Here is a 20,920-nt window from a genome sequence, read left to right as displayed (position 1 = left end):
AGGGAAGAGATTGCCATTTCTATTTCTGTTTCATCATGGCCCAACATAATCCTGATGGTAGTCACTGAAATCATTCACTAAAAAGATATAATGAGCACATGTAAACAGGCTCATCTTTTTTTTTTTTTTTTTTATGGTCACCTGAGAATATTTCCCCCTGAATTTTAGAGAGACTGAAAGGGAGGGGGAGAGATACACAGAGAGAAACATCATGTGAGAGAGACACATCAATTGGTTGCCTCTCGCATGTGTCCTGACTTGGGGCCAGGAATCCAGCCTGCAATGGAGGTACATGCCCTTGACCGGAATTGAACCTGGGACCCTTCAGTCTGTGGGCTGATTCGGAGCTAAACTGGCTAGAGCCCATCATTTTACTTAACCTAATTATTTATAACATACTATCTGCCAGATCTTCATCTATTTTCTGAATTTAAATGAGTCTGTAAAAGATGTTTCTGAAAAGAATCTAGTGTTGGTTTGACTTTTTAAATTCAAAATTAGGTATGATCAAACATTTAAACATTAAACTTATTTAAATATTTTTATCAATGTTTATTGATAACTCAAGATCACATATATACCTGCATATGTATAGTCTCTCTCTCTCTCTCTCTCTCTCTCTACATATATATATATATATATATATATATATATATATATAGTGACATTTCCAGCTTCTGGACTAATTATTTTTGACTGTTTCTCCTTTTCTACTACTAAGTTCTTAATAATCTTTTAGATTTTTACCTCTTATATAATCTCTATAGTGAACTGCTTTGATTTCAGTTCCAGGAATCTTCCTGAACCTCAGCTGGCATTAATTGTAGACTATTTCTACCTGAGGTTGTCCAAGTAAACTTTTTTTTAAGCTGGAATTAGCAAGCCTTCTTTATTCTAAGGACTGGTACATAGTAATGGGGCTAAATCGGAGAAGGCAGCAGCTAGTATGTTTTTTATGGCTCTTTTATGACCTATGCCAGTTTATATCAGCACTTTTTTTGGTGTGATGATACCTTCACCTTGCATACTTTTTCTATCCTAAGTGGGCCCCCAAAAGGCTCTTAATTTGGGTTTCTGTCTATTAACTGTAGTCCAGCCTTTGGGGCCTGCTTCTAGTTTTGCTTCCTTCCTTAATCCAATACCCTTCCTCCATGAGGAGGACCACCACTACCCTGCTCAGCCCCTGTGGTGTTCTTCAGGGTGAGGTGCCTGCTGGACCAAACCCCTCTAGCATCTGGCTGTTGCTTTCCATTTGGTCAGCGGCAGCACAGGAGCCCGAGGGCATATGGGATGTACTGTCCCCCAGACCGTGCAGTTTGCTGCTTCCTCGCACCCTTTCCTCTCCCCATGCACAGGCTGCGGGCTGTGGGGCTGGCCATCCAGTGAGCCACCCACTCGTGACACCTGACCAGCTGGCTGGGGTCTACAGAGGGAGGCCTACTAGTCAACTCCAAGTTTCCGCTGATGCCCTGTGCACGGGAACTTCCTGTGTGTGCCCAGCGTCGTTCCGCTGGCCTGGGGACAGGGCACTAGCTCTGACTGGGCAACACCACGAGCTTCACCACCATTCAGTGGCAGGGAAGCATCAATGAGACCTGCATCTCCCTCCCAGTCAGTCCTTCCTCAGCTCCAGTTCATCTTTATACTTGCTCTCCTATCATCACTTTGTTTGTATTCAGTGGCCCCTGTTTAACTTACTGTAGGGTAATTTGTCTCTTGATTGGATCCAGATTTATACAGATAATAGCGTATTCCCTCTCCCTCTTAAGAACCAACTACTTGCTGATTTTCTATTGAAATTACTGAAAGGATTTTACTAAAGTGAAAACTTGTTTCAGCGTATGCTGCTAAGGAGGAGAGGGCTACCAAATGCGAGGAAGTCCAAGGCCATTTTGTCAGCTAAGATGCCACCAGATTGGAGGAAGGTGCTTAAGATCAAATAGCACTGCTTGATGATCCTACGCACTGCAGAGAAGTTCCTGGAAGATTCTCAGGACCTTGCCAGGAACATCTGGCGAGTAATGACAACGCGTTACTTACATGATATAGAGGCCGGCCTAAACATAAAGTTGCGTGCAAAAAGGCTATAAAACAAACAAAGACATACAAGAAACTGAACCCCAGTGTAGCAGCTTTGGCAAACACAAGAAGAAAGAAGAAAAGTAAACAAAACCTGCGTTAATGGTGTTTTCTTTCAGGACTTTCTGTAGGACCCCATTTCTCTCCCCTCACGTGACCAAATCCCGTTTGAGATAATACACATTTTGCATCGGCTAAATATGTGACAGGACAAAAGTGATAGGAATCAAGGGGACACTGCGATAGTTAAGTGGAGAATGCTTACCTTGTTTCAAGACAAAAACCAGTTGGTGGACACCTCTTCACTACAGTGACATCTACATAAAAATCAGCGATTGTTCAGGGCTAAAGAAAAGTTTCTGTAGCTAAAATATCAGAGCACTGGGGATTAAAACGTATTTTTAAAAGAAATGGAGAAAGAATGTAAGATTTGTTTGACACCCAAGTAAAACTCAACATAAGCTCTATGAAATAAGATATCAAAAATGTTACAAAGACTGGAAGGAAATATCGCTTCAACAGTGGTTGTCCCTTAATAGTAGGATTATGAAAAATCATTATTCTCAGCTTTTATATTTATATAGTCTACATTTTCCTCTTTAGTGATATATTGACTTAATATGTAAATAATGATATTATTTCAGTCATTTGCTGTCATACAAGTCATTGCCTTCTTCTTTGTAAGGAATTCAAAATACAGAGACAAATTTTTTTTTTCAATATTTTCCCAACTTCAGTCCCTTCCCCAGACTAAATTACCACTAGCACTTTGGATTGTGTCTTTTAGACCTTTCTATTTCTGGAAAGAAACAACCTAAACTGATGATAGTGGTCCATAGATAAACATCGACATCTATGTATATATCTATCTTTCTACTATCCATAATAATTCCACACCTTAGGCTTAATCCCAATCTCCTCCTGACTGTGTAATGTAGAGCAAGTCATTCCTCCTCTTCCTGCCTGAGCTTGTTCCAGTACTTCGTGTATAGGGGTGTTGCGAGGATTGGATTCATATCAGTAAAGCACCTACAGTAGTGCCTGGCAAATAGTAAAAGTTATATAATTGTCAGCTATCAGCATCACCACCAGCAGCAGCGTTGTCATCATCTGATTTCTTTATCTTCTCCATTGGCATCAACTATTGCCATCACATGTCCTTTCACAAATCTGAATTCCTAGTCCTAACATTTTTTTTTATCTCCTATATTGCCTTTCTGGTATTCCCTGTCATTTAAAAAGTATCCAAATTTGTTAGTCAAACGCATTCTTAATGAAATTTATCATGTTTCCTTAAGCACCTTTCCTTTCATTCCTTTTTACTGTGCTCCTTACCGCAACCTAGCTTTTCTCTAAGTTGAGTCAGTGGCGAAATCCTTTCAGCTGTATCTTTAAATTAACTTTCTAATCCATTCCCGCTCTGTTCCGCCTGCCAGAACCATTGTTATCCCTGAGTACCGCCACTAGCTTCCTTACAGTTTTCATTGCTCTTCAGTCCAGCTATGTCTCTGCTGTCAAATGAACCTTGTGAAACAATAGGCCTTTTTAAAGCATTCATGATTTACCCCTGCACATGGACTGAAAGAAGCCTAAATGCCTTATCTCCGAAAGCCGGTGTCCTTCACAGTCGGGCTCTAATGTACTTCCTCAGTCTTCCCTCCCTCCCGCTTATTAACCTTCCCCTGTACAAGTCAGGTTGCAGTCAGTCAGAGCTACTCACTTCTTTTTTACCCAGCCCTTCATCTAAGCCTTGAAAGAAATGTTTTGTTCTACTTCTAGAATGCCCTCTTACATGAGAGTGGGTAAGAAACTGGCATTAGATCTTCCCGTTGCTAGCTGTGTGACTTTGGCTAAGTTTAATATTGCTGAGCTTCGGAAACTTTACTTGTAAAATGAGGATAAAATTATCTGTCTCATGAGGTTATAGTAAAAATAAATAAACAACTAAATAATGTTTTAGCACAATACTTGAGACGTAGTGTTCCTAATATAAAGCTCAATCCACTGATTTTTGGATTCCTTAAGAAAAACATCCCAGAATATCACCATTGTCTCTCTCAACCCACACCATTCCACCCCAAAAACTAGAATTAGGTTCTAATTTCCTATTCTCCTCGTTGTGTGTAGCTCATTATGAGACTTTGCACATTGAGGTACTCATTATACTAATTGTATTTCCCTACCTGGAGCCCAGAAGACACAATTCCTGTCCTGTGATATTTTTTGGAGCACCGCTACCTTTAAATACATAACTTAAAGATTTTTCATAAACAATATGAACATTTGGGTAACTATTTTGTAGCTTGTTAAGTGCTCTTCAGAAATTAATTATTACCTTTGCAGCATCTAACACCGCGCTGTTCACACAGGACTACAGCGTACACTGAATTGAAGTGCACACTGAAATGATGTCATACGGAGCTATGTTAGGTACTGTTTATTCTGCATTCTGCTGTCTTTGGTCATGTGGTCCTCGTCAAACATGCTTGTTGTCTCTTAATTTTATTATAGTTCTAACTTATTCTATATGTACAGTCATGAGCCTCCAGAATAATCATACAAAAACATGCTAAGATATGCGCGCATCCCTTTTTACTTTTGTGTAATAAGCTAATTTTTGTGGTTTGATAAAGGGAGGACTGAGGTGCAAGAAGAAGGGTGGAGCACAGTGTCATACTGAGGACCAGTTCAGGGGGCGGGCTTTTCCATTTCAAGTATCAAGCAGATTAGACTGGCAAATATAAAATCAGAAAGGGTTTAATTATTATCAGCTTGGAAAATAATTCTGGAATACTCATCTTTAACTACATAGGTTACTACAGTGTGGATACATTTCTGTATAAGCATATTTACTCTTTTCATGAGAAAAAACCAGGAATCACATAGCCCAGACTCCTCTGATAACCATGAAAGACATTGTACCGTAACCCTATTTTCCATAATTGCCTCTATTGATACTACTTAACTCCAAGAGCTGTATGGTCCCAGCCAGGGTGGAATGGCAAATCATTTGTTATAAAAAGTGTCCTTTCCCTTGCAGCTGTCCAGTTCTAACTGTGCAGATGGTGGATTTATTTTTCCTTTTACCAGCAATTCTTTACTTTCTCACACAGGACTGTGATCCTTTGTGATCATGTATGACTCAGTCAGTAGTAAGAACACTCATAGAATTGAGTTTTCAAATGTGTCCAAGTGAAAGGGAACAAGGACACAGAAATGAGGGATAGCTCTGAAGGCTGTCTGCATATTAAAGAGACGCTATGACTTCCTTCCCATGAAAAGTAGACATTCATAGTTTTATAAAAAGCTGCTTTGTCCTCAAAAAAGAATTTTGATTCTTGTTTCATTGTGTGTGGTCAGAATAACAGTGAAAATAGTCAAACCCAGGGAAGGTGGACAGGAAAAGCAGTACAGAAGAGAAGTCTAGATCATAAAGCTAACTTGAGTCAGTATGGTCCATTTCTTGCCATGTGTAAATGTCTAAAGACCTCCATTTTTCAGTTAAATGTTTGAAAGTATACATAAATATTTGTTCATTATTTCTAGCATTCTCCTATTTAATATTTTAATATTAAATAAATACTAACTTAATAGTAAATAATTTCATATTAATATCTCATTTGATATTTTACATATTAAATGCTTAATTTTATTTTATACATATAGATTATTATATATGCAAATAAAATATCTATATCATATATTTTATCTAAGAAACAGGTACAGTTCAATTCAACTGCTTATTGGACATGCTGTGCCAGTTATTTTATCATACAGTATATGTAGAAAATCAGAAGTTTACATTGAACAAGTGTTTACTACTACCACTTTTTGTTCTACAAATCCACCCTAAAATATCTGTACTGGATAGCATGTTCACAACTGTTCAAAAAATAGGCATACATTGTTATATTCACTAAAATTTTTGGTATTTTATTAACCAGGAACTGAAATTATGAAATCTAGACTGTTATGCCAATTACTGCACAACTTTATTTTTGTCAGCCTTCTTTCATATACTTCTGCTTTGAATAGTGTATCATTTGTTTATGTAAAGAGATTCCAAGTAAGCATCTTGAGTAATTTGTTATGAAATGTCTCACTCTGAGTTGTAAATTTAAAGTTGGAATAACTAGGTAGTCCAGAAAGGGATTGACTATATGTGATGAATTTTCTATCACATTAAACTTGACTTTTTACAAAATCAAACAAAGATGATTATAAGGTAAATGAATCAAATCAGTATCCATGCTATAATTATAAGAAGATTGGGTGTGCTCATCTTTCAAATAATTAAAATACATATCTTAATCTTAGAACCAGATATGTATTATAATATGATATTTTCTAATATGGCCTTAAAGGATATTTCTAAATAATATTGCCAGCATTTAGCTGTTCATATTCTTAGGCTTGTTTAGGCTTATTTTGATCCCTTTCAGTTATTGTTCTTAGTGATTAAGAAATTGTCTCTTCCTTGGAAAGTAGATACTTCTTCAAGTTGACATCTTAGCCTTTGTGATATAACCCCAATAGTTTTGATAGCTTTCTAGAATGAAAAGATATTTCTATCTTACTTTATACATCTATGGTCTTACAACATTTAAAAATTTTATTTTGTGGTCTTTCATTGATTTGTATGAGTTCATTATAAAGTAAGCAAAAAAGAAAGCCTTGTTTTTTATTTGAGTGGAAAAAAATTTTGTTTTTTCCTTTAGTATTTTTTCTTTAAAATTTTGTCATAATACTTATCACTCTTTATTTTATGTCTTCTGGATTTTATTTATGATTTTAAAAGCCCTTTTTCCCAGGAGTATATACAAAACTTTTATACCTTTTTCTATTCCTTGTATAATCCTATTTCTTATGTTTAAATTGTTGATTGATCTGAAATTTGTTTACAGGGTTAGAGGACATGAGGTAACAATCAAACTTTTTTTTACAGATGGCACTCCAGTTGTCCAAACACCCATTCATTGAATAATCCACCATTTATCCATAGTTCTTTGAAATTCTATCCATATTAATGTACACTCTTATACCATATTGGCTTCTTATAATATAGAGCAAGATTTTAAAGTTAATTGTAGAACAACAAAAACAAAATGTTGAATGAAATCAATGTTATGCACCATTGGGTTTTATGTGAAACCCAGTTTCAGATCCCTGGATTTTTAAAAGATCAGTTTTCTTTTCATATATGGTTATGTCTTATATTCAAATTTTCTAGTTCTTGTAGTTTTTCAATGCCCTTTAATCTTCAATTCTTTCTATGATTCTCACAATAGTCATAGGAGATATCAGCATAAAAATATTATTTCTTCTTTGTTATAAGTCATGAAATTGAGGTTGAAAGAGGTTAGTTATGGCATTTAACTAAGATCAAATCTGAACCTTTCTTATCTTTATTTTGGATTAACTCTCTTTGTAAAATATCTTGACTCTTATTCTAATTCTTGTTACTATTCCTATTCTCATTGTCCGAGTTTTTCTTCCTTTAACTTTTTACCAGTTTAAGAGAAAATAGTATCAAAGACCTAATTTTATTTCTGCCATTGAAATAATGTATTTGTCTAATTCAACTTTTAAAATTTAGTTACTGGATATTGAAGTATAGTTAATAGATTGATTAATGAAAAAACTTAGATTGCTACATATTATTTTTAGTGACCTGTTCATTTTGACTTTGCTATTTGTTAAATTAGCAATTAAAAAGGCTTCTTTGCTTAATTTTTATGGGGTTTAAATGAAGTCGTATGGATCATGCTTCTTAAATTCAATATTGACTGAATACTTAGCACATATAGGCTTCTTGAGTGTTTGTTGAATTATTCATATGAACATAATCACAATGCAGTGGGGGATAATGCAGCAAAGATACATAGCATAGTCCATGAGAGAAGTTTTGCCTGGAGGAGTCTTGGAGAATATTTGTAAAATAATTTTTCAACATCATTTTCTCATTAAGTAGGAGTTAGTGTTGTAGAGCATAGGAAGATTGAATTCACTTTTTCCAAAGGGACAATGTAGTTAAAGAACTGTGGGTATTATCATGTATTGAACTTTTAAAGAAAGTCTATCAGATTGTGCTACTGAGTTTTGATTGGATGGTGGGACTCATCAAGAGTGCTTTCTAAATTTTAAAGCATTAAAAAATAAAGTGCATTATTTTTAGAGAAAAAATGAGAAAACAAAAGAAATTAAAATGCAAAACGATTACTAACAACTTTATCCCCTTTTTGTACTTTTCCCCTCTTTGTTTATTCAATGTTTATGACATGTTTCAGATATTTTTTAATAAATGTTTTTATTGCTTACCATAAAAAAGTGAGATGAAAAACAAATGGTAAAGAAAAAGGAGACATATGTAAAACTTTAGACAATAAAAAAGAAGCAAATCATATTCAAAATTTAATTGTGATACAGATTATTAAATAACTATTCAATTAAGAATTAAAGCGCATATTATGGCCCTAGCCAGTTTGGATCAGTGGATAGAATGTCGGCCTGCAAACAGAAGGGTCCTGGGTTTGATTCTAGTCAAGGGCATGTACCTTTGTTGCAGGCTCCTCCTCTGCCCAGGCCCTGGTTGGAGCTTGTGTAGGAGGCAACCAATCAATGTGTTTCTCTCACATCAATGTTTTTCTCTGTCTTTCCCTCTCTCTTCTACTTTTCCTAAAAATCAATGGAAAAATATCCTCAGGTGAGGATTAAAAAGAATAATAATAAGTAAAGTGCATATTATGTTTATTTATTCTAGACATTTATGTACCAAATGTTTTGTTTTCATTGTTGACAGATATATGTGTATGAGCCTTGTGTATTTTACTTTTTCTCTAATCATTAGAAATATCTAATATAATAGGTGATTATTTGTTTTTTAGCATTTGTAATGCTCTAATGTACTTTTGACATCCTACAGATGGGAAATTCTCATTTTGTTTAACTGGTATTTAACACCTGACATACAGGGACTCACACCTATGGAAAATAACTTACAATAGGCTTGCTGAGTTCTGAGGACTTTCCTCAAGGCCTAAAGGGGAAAATTCTCCAGGGAAGATATACCATTTATTCTTTACAAACATTTTTTTTTTCTGAAAAGCACATGTGTCTGTGCACATTTGTAACCTAGATGTCCTGCTTTCTCTCAAGCACAGGAGGATCCATTGAAAAACGTCTCCATATCACACCGAAACAAAAAGTACAGCCCACGCTGTTAATGCTAGTGATGTCTTGTAAATTTAAGCCACATAACTCAGGCAGAAATTCCAGCTGTTAAAACACAGATAATGGGAAGCCAATATAAGTCGTGACCAACATTCTCAATAGGGTTAAACACCAACATTACACAGTATTTGAACCATAAACTCGATTCCTTTGGGGTCACTGACAGTGTCATCATGCCTCAGGTTTTCTGGTTGGTTTGGTTGCTAAATCCCACTTCATGGAAGAAAATTATATTACTCGCATTTTAGTATTTTATTGGATTGTGCACTAAATCATATACTACATTTAAGACCACATTGAACTTTCAAAATAATGTGAGAAACTTTAGATTTGAATTTGTAGTTAATTTCGAAGTTATCTTGATCTATGCAAAATAAAGCAATAAAAGTTTGGAATTTGCCTGCTTTCCATCATAGTATCAGTACTACTCCGTATGGTAAATATTTTCTTTGTACTTCTTTTTAACAATTTTCACACCTCAGTTGAATAAAGTTGCAGAAATAATCTATTGCGTCCTAAGGAATTAAGGTGAATTCGATCAGTGTGCCTTTCTGTCATATGCAGCTTAATGAGGTAAAGAAAGCCTCTGTTCTAAAATAATGCAACAAAAGCTCAAAAAAAAAAAAAAAGATGTTCAGTATACCCCTTAAACAGCTTTATATCCAAGCATTTGGACATTTAACTATATTAGAACATATGTATACCTTACCTATTTTTCCAAATGTTTATATAGTGACAGTGACAAGCAATTGTTATATTCCTAGACTTGATCCTTCCTCCTCTGTGTAATGCTATGGGTCTGTTTCCCAAATTTAATGAAAGTCCTTCAGCATAGGTATTAGCTGGGTAGGCCAATAATTATGTCTCATTTGAACAAACGTTTTCTTGTCATGTCATTAAACATTTTTATCTGTATGGAAGTGAACTCAAAAATGGCTCAAATTATTTATTAGGATTCATGCACTCTACTAATTTATGTAAAGTGTCTAAATAGGTAACACTTGTTTTTTTGCTTAAAATATCAGTTTAGTCACATTCTGGGTCAAGAGGACATATCTGTTCTATAGGCTGTGGTTCAATTCCAAGGATATGTCTGGAGGTTACAGGGGTCAGGTGAATGCTGCATTTACCAGAAAGGCTTTGGAAAGGCAGATATCATCGAGAGAAAGAGGAAAGCATGTCCAGTAAGAATGGCGACATAAGGATAGAAACAATAAAGTGGGATAATTGGGGTGGCTAGGAAAGATCAAGTTTGTGAGAAGTACGTGCATTTCCCGGATGTTACTCAGGAATCTAGGATTGTTTATAGGTTCATGATTCACTTATGGGAAAGGCTACTCCTCTATGCCACAATGGGCAGGATCACCAATATTCTATTGCAAAGTGCAATTAGCCCTTGAGTAGCCCAGGCTTGAACTGCACGGGCCCACCTATACCTGGATTTCTTTTAAAAATCAAGCACCAACTGTATTTTCGACCTGTGGTTGGGAATCTGTGGATGCAGAGGACTGACTATAGTTCTATGGAGATTTTCAACTGCATGGAGGCCCTAAACTCCATGTTTTTCAAGGGTCAACTGTGATTTTTTTCTACCATATTTTCAATATTAAATGTTATTGCCACTTTCCCAAGCTGAATTTCTTTTATCCAAACCATCTATAGCACAATGAATGGAGAGTAACTATAAAAAAATCTTCTACTGAAAATTTTGAAATCTGAGAACATGCCAAGAAAATTTCTGTGGTTATGTGCTTGCAATAGGAACCAATAAAGTAGTAGTTTTTCATGGAACTATTGATTTCAATACCTCATTTGTGTAAAGCCAGACTGAAATGTTGCTCATAGTGTGACATTTATTTACACTAATATGTTCAAACAATTATGCAGTAATCATTCTCTAAATTATTAAGTTTTAGATGTCTCTACAAAGAATATGTGATGAAGAATAAAAATGATTGTAAATAAATATTTCAGATTATTGATGGAAATTTTTATTAACTTCCTTTACAGACTATTTGAAAAAAAATCAATAATGGTCTTGTAGAACCAAAGCCCATTGCCATGTTTATCACTGAATCTTCTTTTTAGTGACCTTTTTTCAGCAGGTTTTCATTCCTTTGGAATATTCAACTGACACATCTCAGAATAACTAATACTGTCTGATCAAGTGATAAAAACTACTAATTTCATCACCTGCATACTTTTTAGGAGGAGTGAGAAAACCCATATATGACTGCAAAACCCATGCATTTATTTATAAAGTTTGTTCCTGAATAACTTGATGTTACTGTCCAGTGCCCTATTTGCAGTACTTGTTTTGTAAATAATTAAGGTTAATATGTTTATTGAAGTAGTTCTTATTAAAGTTGGTGTTTTTGGTTTTCTTTCAGGATCCCCTGTTTCACCTGGAATCACACCGGTCTGAGAGAGGAAGGGGCAGGTGTCCCTTCGATCCCGACTCCTCCTTCATCTCCACGTTAATTGGTAACTATTGCTGCAGCAGACGTCAGATGCTGGTCTTATCGGTTTTGAAACTTCAGTTGCATTCTTTTGGTATTTCCTTGTGCATGTTGCTTTGTCATACCTATCTGTTTGTGCTGGGAGGGATGATATTAAATTTCAAGTCATGCTAACTTGAGCTAATTTGACTGTAAAAATAAGTGCAACAGCTTTGAAGTATGGGTGTCTCATTCTGAAAACACAAATTGTCACTTAACACCTGATATAAGATATTTTGTATTGTACCATGCATTGTTCAAAATTCAATTATATGAATTGAATTTTTATATATTTTATAAAAATTTAGCTAGATAAACTATTTTAACTTATGTTAATTCTTTATATTTTAGTTTTTCCATGATTTTATGGGAACTTTTAATAGTCTTTTCTTGGTGCTTTCCTCTGTTTCAGTAGAATTCAACAGAAAGTCATCCTAATTGAAAACTTCAAAGTTATTTATAAAAATTCCTGTTAATCTAGAGTGTAAACAATAGAAGTCAACCAGCTCAAATGACCACTAAATGCCCACATTGGAATAATGGAATGAGCTGGCCATGTCTGAAGATTTCAGTTTGATTCAATTTAATTCGATGAAGAACCTTACTAAGACACAGCACAATACTATTTTTTTTCTCTTATACTATTTGGGGTTTAAAGTGGCACACTTGTTAAAAACTGCAGCACTATGATGGTACAGACAGATGGATGAGTTCCCAATTGTAAGACTGAAGAGGGTGGTCTCTGACATGTAACATAGGTGCTATTAGGGATCATTCTGATTTTTCAGTGTTGAGAGGTTCTGACGTAGGTATAGAACGATGTACAAATTCCTATTATGTCATTTGCAACACTTAGAGTTACATGCTAATCTAAGGCCAGCCTATTTTCAGAAAATGAGAATGTATAAAAAACATGTAGAGTCTTCCTATTTGAAATAAATGGCAAAACTGAACATCCCCCCCCGCCACTGATGATTAATCAAAATATGTTATGCTTGATTTAGAGCTGATATAGATGTTTCTGTGCGTTCTACAGACTTTGTGTTGCCTGAACTTATCCCAGACAATTGATTTTGATGGGCTTTATATATCACTTCCTACATTTCTCCATCTTATGTTAGCTTTAATTAATAGGGAAAGTTTCATTTATTCCAGCTTCACAATTTGAAAGGGCTGTAAGATGATAATTTCACATAATAATTAAGTTCATCAGGGGCTTGAATAAAGAGATGTGATATTTTTAAAGAATGTAAAATTGTAAAGAAAACATTTATAAGATATATTGAGTTCCTCTGTTAACCTCTGCGTGTGTGTGTGCATGTGTGGTTATGTGTAAGTAAACAGGATATTGAAGAAGGGAGGTTTTTAGTATGGGAATAGTGTTGCCTACATCAATTCAGACTTAGTAGGAATCAAAACCATAGGAATGAGAATGCCAGATCCGTAAATATGAGAAATTCTTAGTAGATTAGCAGCAGATAATTAATTTACATGCATTTGATAGACTCATACAACTTTTCCTAATGTTTTATTGATTTCTAGCTGCAGCTGTTTAAGATTTGAATGTCTGAATGAAAGAGACTATCACATTTCTTTTATCATACAATATCTTGTACAGAAAAGACCTCCTATAAATATTGACTGAATGGAACACTCACTGGGGTTCCTAAAGAAGCGAACAAACAAAATAAATTTTAGGATATTACTTATAAGAATGTTACAAATGGTATTGAAAGTTAAAAGTTAGACAGGGGGTAACGTGGGAATAAGGACACATATGTAATAACTTAATCAATAAAAGAATTTTTTTTTAAAGTTACACAGCAGTTGTATAGTGAAATCCTCAAAAGATTAGAACATCATTTGTTTTTAATGATTTATTTAAATTGTTCAAAGTAATTTCTTTTGCTACTCACCCTTCAGACTCCCTGGAGCTTGTTTATGCGTGAAACAAGAAATTTAAAACCGAATTTTTTAAAGAGGGGAAATATTACTGCAGAGACTTTTCCAAGTGTGTTTCATGGAACTTCTAAATTGAATTACACTCTGCTGAAATGTGAAATGCTTACCGTCTGGGTGGCTGTTTCACTTATTCAGAAGAGAAATCAAATCAAAAGGGCCCTCCAAGCTAAACACGAACGTTATAGAATAATCCCACCAAAGAGAAGAAATAAAAATATAATTCTTCACATTTTATCCACTAGCTTTCATCCCAAAGTACCTCTGAGAGATCATTCACTCACTGTGGAAATGCAGCAGCCACTGGGATGGAAACCTGATAACCTATGTCAGCCAGCAACTCTTTAAAAAGAGAGGAAGTAGAAATAACTTATCTAATTGAAAAAGCAACAGGAATTTGGGCTGGAAAAAAAAAGTGGAGCTACCTGCGTTGGAATTTGGCAAGCTCAAGGTAGCTTACTCTGACAGGGAAAGAATGCATTCATGTGGTATTTTCTGACCACACATGTTCTCTGCTGATGAGTTAGGACAAGACGCCAGCAAAAACGATGACCATCTTGAGACCATTGCTCCTTCTTTGTTTCTTTGTTAGTCACAGGTCAAACTTAACATATAATGCCTGCTCACATTAAGATATACTTTCATGATAAGAAAAGAAAAGAAAACACAACAACTTGAATTTGTAACAAAACTCATAAAACCACCAGGGCTCTCAACTAAAAAAATGTGCTTGCAAATCAGAGACATTCTTATAATTTCTTAACTTTAGATACATTTTTTATTTCACTTACCTTAGATTCCATTGACATAGAGTAAAATCTTACTGTAAAATTGAAGATAGAATGAAGATTATTTGCTAGGTGAAACAAGTTAACAAATACATTTTCATTAAACTTGTAATTTATTAGTAAAATGTTAATAACTTGTGATGATTCTATGTGAAACAGAAGTTAAAGAGTGAAACAAGCTCCTTATTGAGCTATGTTCTGTATGTTCAGAAACCGATCAAAACGAAAAATGAAATCTATTAATTAGGGTTACTCATCAAAAGTCACTCAGTATTAATATAATTTATTTTGGTGGCATATAAGTTCATATCCTAGGAGTAATATTTCTAAATGTTTAACCACATTTATCCCTTACTGTGATTACTAATATTATACTTAAAGTAGTTTTAAGTATACAAGACAGTAGAACCTGGTTTGTAAAAGATTGTTGAAACAATGAATATTTAGTAAATGAATTGCTACATCACTTGCCTATACCTTTCAAACCATCCAAAGATACTTAGTATTTTACTTGCTACCAAATTGGTAGGTTTGGTAACTCAAATATTAAAATTCAGGAAACATTTTCTGTATGTTATATGTTATTTTGGCCAGAAGGAAAGATTATACCTGACTCTTTTAATCAATGATGTATGATGCATTGTTGCAATATCCTCCTTATTATGTTGATAACATCTTTGGTAACTTTATGATTTCCCTTATATTTTGCCTTGTCCAATCTATTACCATGTTTTCAACGCATTTCATTCTGAGCCAGAATTGTATTGTCAGTTCGAGGCGTAACTTAATACCCACCACACCTGAGGTGTACTAACATTCATGTTACATGTTACTAGTTTTGGGGGGATAGACCACTTTAATTTGTCCTGTACCTTTTAACACCACTTTGCTTTGAAAGTATGAGCTTTGGGGTTGGGCTATTTTTAAGATACTCCTTAAATTAAAGACTTGCTAAAAATTATTTCAACAAGTAACCACCAATAAGATATTTCACACTCACTAAAATTTTCTTTTTATGTTTTTTTTTTTTGCCCTGTATTACTATTTTCAGGAAATAAATCGACAAAAGTTTACAGCCACTGAAATTTTCTTCCTGCACTTTATCTGTAATAATGAGACTTTTGTGAATATGTCTCCTCATTACAAATTCTGTTAATTAAAGGTAGATGTTGATTGAATGAAAAGGAGTTGGAATACATGCAGGGAAAAATTAACTGATTATTTCAAGCTCTTAATATCATGAAGACCTTTTTAATCAATAAATGTTTATTTTAAATAAAATTCAGAGCAGAGTTATCAATGGATCTCTTCCCACAAAATATAACTTAATACTATAGAAAAATAAATTTAAAAAATAAATGAAGGTAAAATATGTCTTCATAAGTACAGCCTCTATAATTGTAACAAGTGAACGTGCTGGCTTGTGTCTTGAATTCATTGCAACTTTATAGAAACTTAGACTTAAAGTTGCTCCCTTACCATGTTTCCATCCCTTAAGAATATCTGTAATTTCTTATCACAGGCGGCTGCTCTCAGATCTGGCAGAATGCCAGTTATCCACATGCTCACTGTTGCTTCTGGCCATAACCATGAGTCCCCAAGGAACTATTTGAATACTTTGCTTAAGGTTTCTTCAAAACAAAATAAAAAGTTATAAGAAAAGAAGCTCCACCCTTCAATTCCCCATTGACATCCTCTCCCTTAGGAATCTCGTTTGACCATGTCAATATAAATGTCACCGGTTTGCTACCAAGAAATCTCAGGGTACAGCCTTGGGTGCTGGCAGTTGCCAATAAAGAGGCTCAGAACATTTTCCTTCTTCATTCAGGCCTCAGGAGCCACCTTCTTAACACTGATAGCTAGTGCTGGTGACCTGCCAAAGCAAAACAAACAAAAAGCCCGCACAGCAACTACATAACGAAGAACAAAACACAACACATTCTTCCCGTTTCAGCATTCTAAGCAAATTGAGGGGGAACTGGGATGATGGATTATGTGGATCATTCTTACCCGTATTTATCTTCCGAGTGTGTTTTGTTTCTGTTTGCAGTTACACATGTCATAGTCATTCTGCAAAATAATGCATCTAAAGTAGAATAATTTTCTAACAAAATTATATAGTTCAGTTATGAAATGAGGCAGTTAAATCAGTCTTTAACTGTCTGCTTTCCATGAGGCAAATGTATTTCACATTAGATTTGGAGACATTTACAGCATAAATAGAAGAAATGCTTAAGTAAACCATAAGAAGATAAAGAGGGCATGAAAAACTACCGTGAATTTTTCTCACTAAACAATTGAGATCGATATTTTCAATATGGTGAATAAAGTCTTCAATTGGCTGATTAAAAAGTCCATGAACAAAGCAAGTGGAAAGTTCCATAAAATATTAAGGCAATGCAGTACTCTTAACTAACCCTTCAAATAGAGCTTGTATTATTTAAAAAGTATTACATACAAAAGTATTTTAATTTTGCATTTCAACTTATAATTATTTACAGTGGAATTTTTTCTATATATTGCCAGGAGTCGATAGCTGTATCATTTTTTCATATAAATAATTTAGTGTAGACACAGTTTTTGGGGGGCTGAAAGTGATGGGGACAAGTAATAGAAGAAAATAGAATCCTTATATTCATGAATTAAAATAATTAAATAACAAGGCCTCTTGAGGAGCAAAAATTCAAGGAAAAACTCTAACTCATATAAATACCTAATAGTTTTTTCTTTTGATATCTCCCCCTGAAGAAGTTTTGAAAAATCAGAATCTTATCCTGAGTTTTCCTTATTGTATTTCATCGCTTTCTTTATTTAAATACCTAAAGAGGTTTGGATATATTCATTTATTAGTTCACTAGAGGCCCGGTGCACAGATTCATGCACATTGAAAGGAAATTAATTAGAAGAAATATTTTAGAGGCCGGGGAGGAACTGCGGAGGACTCCAGGGAGTGTCGAGTCCATTTCATCCAGTCCCCCTTGGCTGGACCCCAGCAACAAGCTAACCTATCGGTCAGAGCATCTGCCCTCTAGTGGTCAGTGCACGTCATAGCAACTAGTTGAACAGTGGAACAGTCGGACACAGCATATTAGGCTTTTATTATATAGGATTATGCCATTCATTGATTCAACAATTGTTTATAGAGTGTTTTCTGTATTCCAGACACCGTGCAAGGTACTGGGTATAAAAGAATATATAAGACACATCAAGAAGTCTGCATTCTAGTGAGGCATAATGTCAAACGTATAAGGAGTTAAATAAAATATAGTCAGAAAGCAATATGATGGACATAGGCATGGGGCTATGATGATACTAAGCTAAGATGACACTAACAAAGGTTTGGTCATGGAAGGATTAAGGAAGAAAGTGGGCAATCGCCAGGTAACTGGGAGGAGAAGTAGGAAAGGAGGTGAAGAATTTCAGGCGAAAACAACAAGAAGACAAAACAAAAAAGGGGGAGGAGGTGTGCAACAGAGAGACCATAAAAACTTAGCAGCTCAAGAAATCACATGTAGATCTCTCTGATCCTGCAGATACTGAGACCATGAGACAGTGAATGGTTGTGCCAAGGTCAAATAGCAGATTTCGAGCTGCAGGCTTAGTTTGCCAGGTTTCTTGTCTCTGTACATAGAGACTATTGTTGAGCATGACAATGATAAGTGACAGTCACCTGTCAAAATACCCTGCAGATGTGCTTTATTTTTTAATTATAACCACACCTGACCATCTAAAATCAACAAAACAGCAGTTACCAACAGAAGCTCATGCACTAACAATGGAAAATAACATGGCATAAAAATCAAGTGGTTATATATATTCAGAGTATCAAGATAGATTATATACCAGTTTTGGGCTAAGCTAATAGTTATTAAATATCATGTCTCTATAGACATAGGACACCAAAAACTTGGGTAGTTCTGATATTATCATTGAAACTCTAAAACCTATTTTACTATTTATATGGCACTATTTTCTTTTTAATTCATGAAAATGTGATTGATCCAGATGTTATTTTTGCTCTCAGTAAAATATCTACATATTGATTCACAGATTTTCTCTAAATTATGCCAAATTGTTATAGTTTTAAAGTTTTCAACTGGAAACTATATATTTATTATAAATACTATTAATTATAATGATGGTGAATACTTTTGCTCATTTAATTACTGTTAGGTCACATTTGGGCCTTAACTTTTATTCAAGTTCATTGTTTTTCATTAGAATGCTTAGTTTTTCTTAGGGGAGTATTTGGCCAAATGTCATTATTATCTGTTAATATGCATTTATTCTGTTCTTCACGTTGATAATAAGATATGAAAGGAGAATCTTTTCCTTCTGGGGAAAATCTAATGTTTCTAGTAGAAACACATTTGGTTCGGTTTACATAGCGTATAGATTTGAGCACCTGTTTAACTTCTTTGAAGTTTAAGTCATACAGTTCATATTGTGTTATTCGAGTTGTTCACAAACTATTTTCTTTATCTGGATACAAAAAAGGGAAATTGGGTAAAAGTGGTAATATATCATCTTTTATTCCTTTGTGCAGAAAACCTGCCCTGAATATAGTATTTTTTTGGTATCATAGGGTTGCCATCTAGTGGCTCTTAGAGGTACTTGTTTGTTAACTTTATGGAATTTACTTAATTTTTTTTCAAAGTAGAACTTTGAAACAATGTCCGAAATTGAGCGGAGTACAATAAAATTGACGAGAACTAATATAAAGATTAGTTTCCCATAATAACAACAATTTCAGGTATGAAAGTTCTAGGAATATTTTAGGGAATTAAATCAAATATTTAAAACTTATGAAATAGAAAACTCATGATTTTTAAGAAAGCTTGTCCTCCTTATACATTAAACGTTCAGCCCAGTCCATATTAGAAAAATAAGTGACATTTAGGAAAATTTTAGAAAATGGCCTTTTTATTTTTAGATGAGAAATGTAATCAAGTATAATAATTAGAAACAAGCTACATCAAAAAAATTCTCACTCTGGAGGCTCAATAGTTAACTCTTTTATGGCCAACTCATTCATTAATGCCATAAACATGATGATGCCCAAGGCCTTTTAATGAATTCAGCATGACTCCTATCCACGTTCAAGGAGTGCAGAATCCCACATATGCTTCATATCCCTCACCACTGAATGCATTTTATCTCAGAATACTTTCTCTTCACTTTTGGATTTAAAATTTCAGGTGAAAACAGCACTCGTTACTTTGACATAAATTATGTTGCTTGCTTCCCCCTTCTATTACCAAAGAACATGTTTAAGAGAGTTCGGGTTTTCTTTTTATTGTTGTTGTTAATCCTCACCCAAGGATATTTTTTCCATTGATTTTTAGAGAGAGTGGAAGGGAGGGAGGAAGGTTGGAGAAGAGAGAGAGAGAGAGAGAGAGAGAGAGAGAGAGAGGTGAGAGACACACATTGATTGGTTATCTTCTGCAGGTGCCCCAAGTGGGGTTGGAGATCTAACCTTCGACCCAAGAATGGAGCTCATGACTGGGAATCGAACCCTTGACCCTGCAGTGCACAGGCCAATGCTCTAACCACTCAGCAACACCAGCCAGGACTAAATAATTTTTATAGAATTTTCTCTATCAATTTATATTTTCTTAAGTCTAGATGTAAAGCATCTTTGTTTTTCACTTTTTCTTATTTTTCTTACAACACCTCTCAGCATACAGGGTAAACCCAATTAGTATAGCTATTTTATGAAACTTGTTATCTTGAAAAAATTTAAATACAAAGAAAAATTAAAAGAGGAATAAGATTTACACCTGTATACCATTTACCTTGATTTACCAATTATTAATGTTCTACCCCAGTTGCTTCTCTCTCTTTCTTTCTTTTAAATAGTATGTATAGTTTAAAAGTAAATTTCTTTGTGAGAAATGTGTATTTATATTCTATATAGTTTTTAAGTATCCATAGTGAATTTTGAGAACAGTAAAACAGAGTTACTTCTCTTTTTTGTAAATGAAACAGTTTATTACAATTACATTTCTAAAAACTTATTTGTCTTAAGTCTTTGAATTCAATTTATATCTCATTATTCTATTTCTAAATCTGGAATAACAAAAATCTTTATTTTTTTAAAGAGTATATTAGTTAACTCAAGTTGAAAATGAACTTCCTTACAAAGTGTCCCATTTATAACTTAGTTGATTACTTTTCAAATCTTACAAATATATTTAAGCTATTTAAGTTTTTTAAAGTTTTAAAGGATTCACCTTGAAAATAATGTAAATTTTACATTATGTAAATTTTATTGTAAAACTTATAAATGTGACACTCAAGTGTTTTCGAACTTTGTTTACATACTTGGGTCAATCTTTGTACCTGTTCCTTAAATAATCCAAATTC

The 20,920-nt window shown here is 34.3% G+C and overlaps 1 protein-coding gene across 1 annotated transcript in view; it reads left to right on the top strand.

The window, feature by feature from the left end:
- Nucleotides 1-20,920, top strand: part of SEMA3E (semaphorin 3E) — a 233,406-nt gene that overhangs the window by 162,544 nt on the left and 49,942 nt on the right. Inside the window, exon 5 of the mRNA XM_070424157.1 lies at nucleotides 11,700-11,793. Within this exon, the coding sequence (XP_070280258.1) occupies nucleotides 11,700-11,793 (94 nt within the window). The remainder of the gene's footprint in view (nucleotides 1-11,699; nucleotides 11,794-20,920) is intronic.

Source organism: Myotis yumanensis, unplaced genomic scaffold (assembly GCF_028538775.1).
Source record: "Myotis yumanensis isolate MYYU_CA2020_CCGP unplaced genomic scaffold, mMyoYum1.0.hap1 SCAF_9, whole genome shotgun sequence".
In the NCBI taxonomy this organism is placed as follows: domain Eukaryota; kingdom Metazoa; phylum Chordata; class Mammalia; order Chiroptera; family Vespertilionidae; genus Myotis; species Myotis yumanensis.
This window is presented reverse-complemented; position numbering and strand designations above follow the sequence as displayed.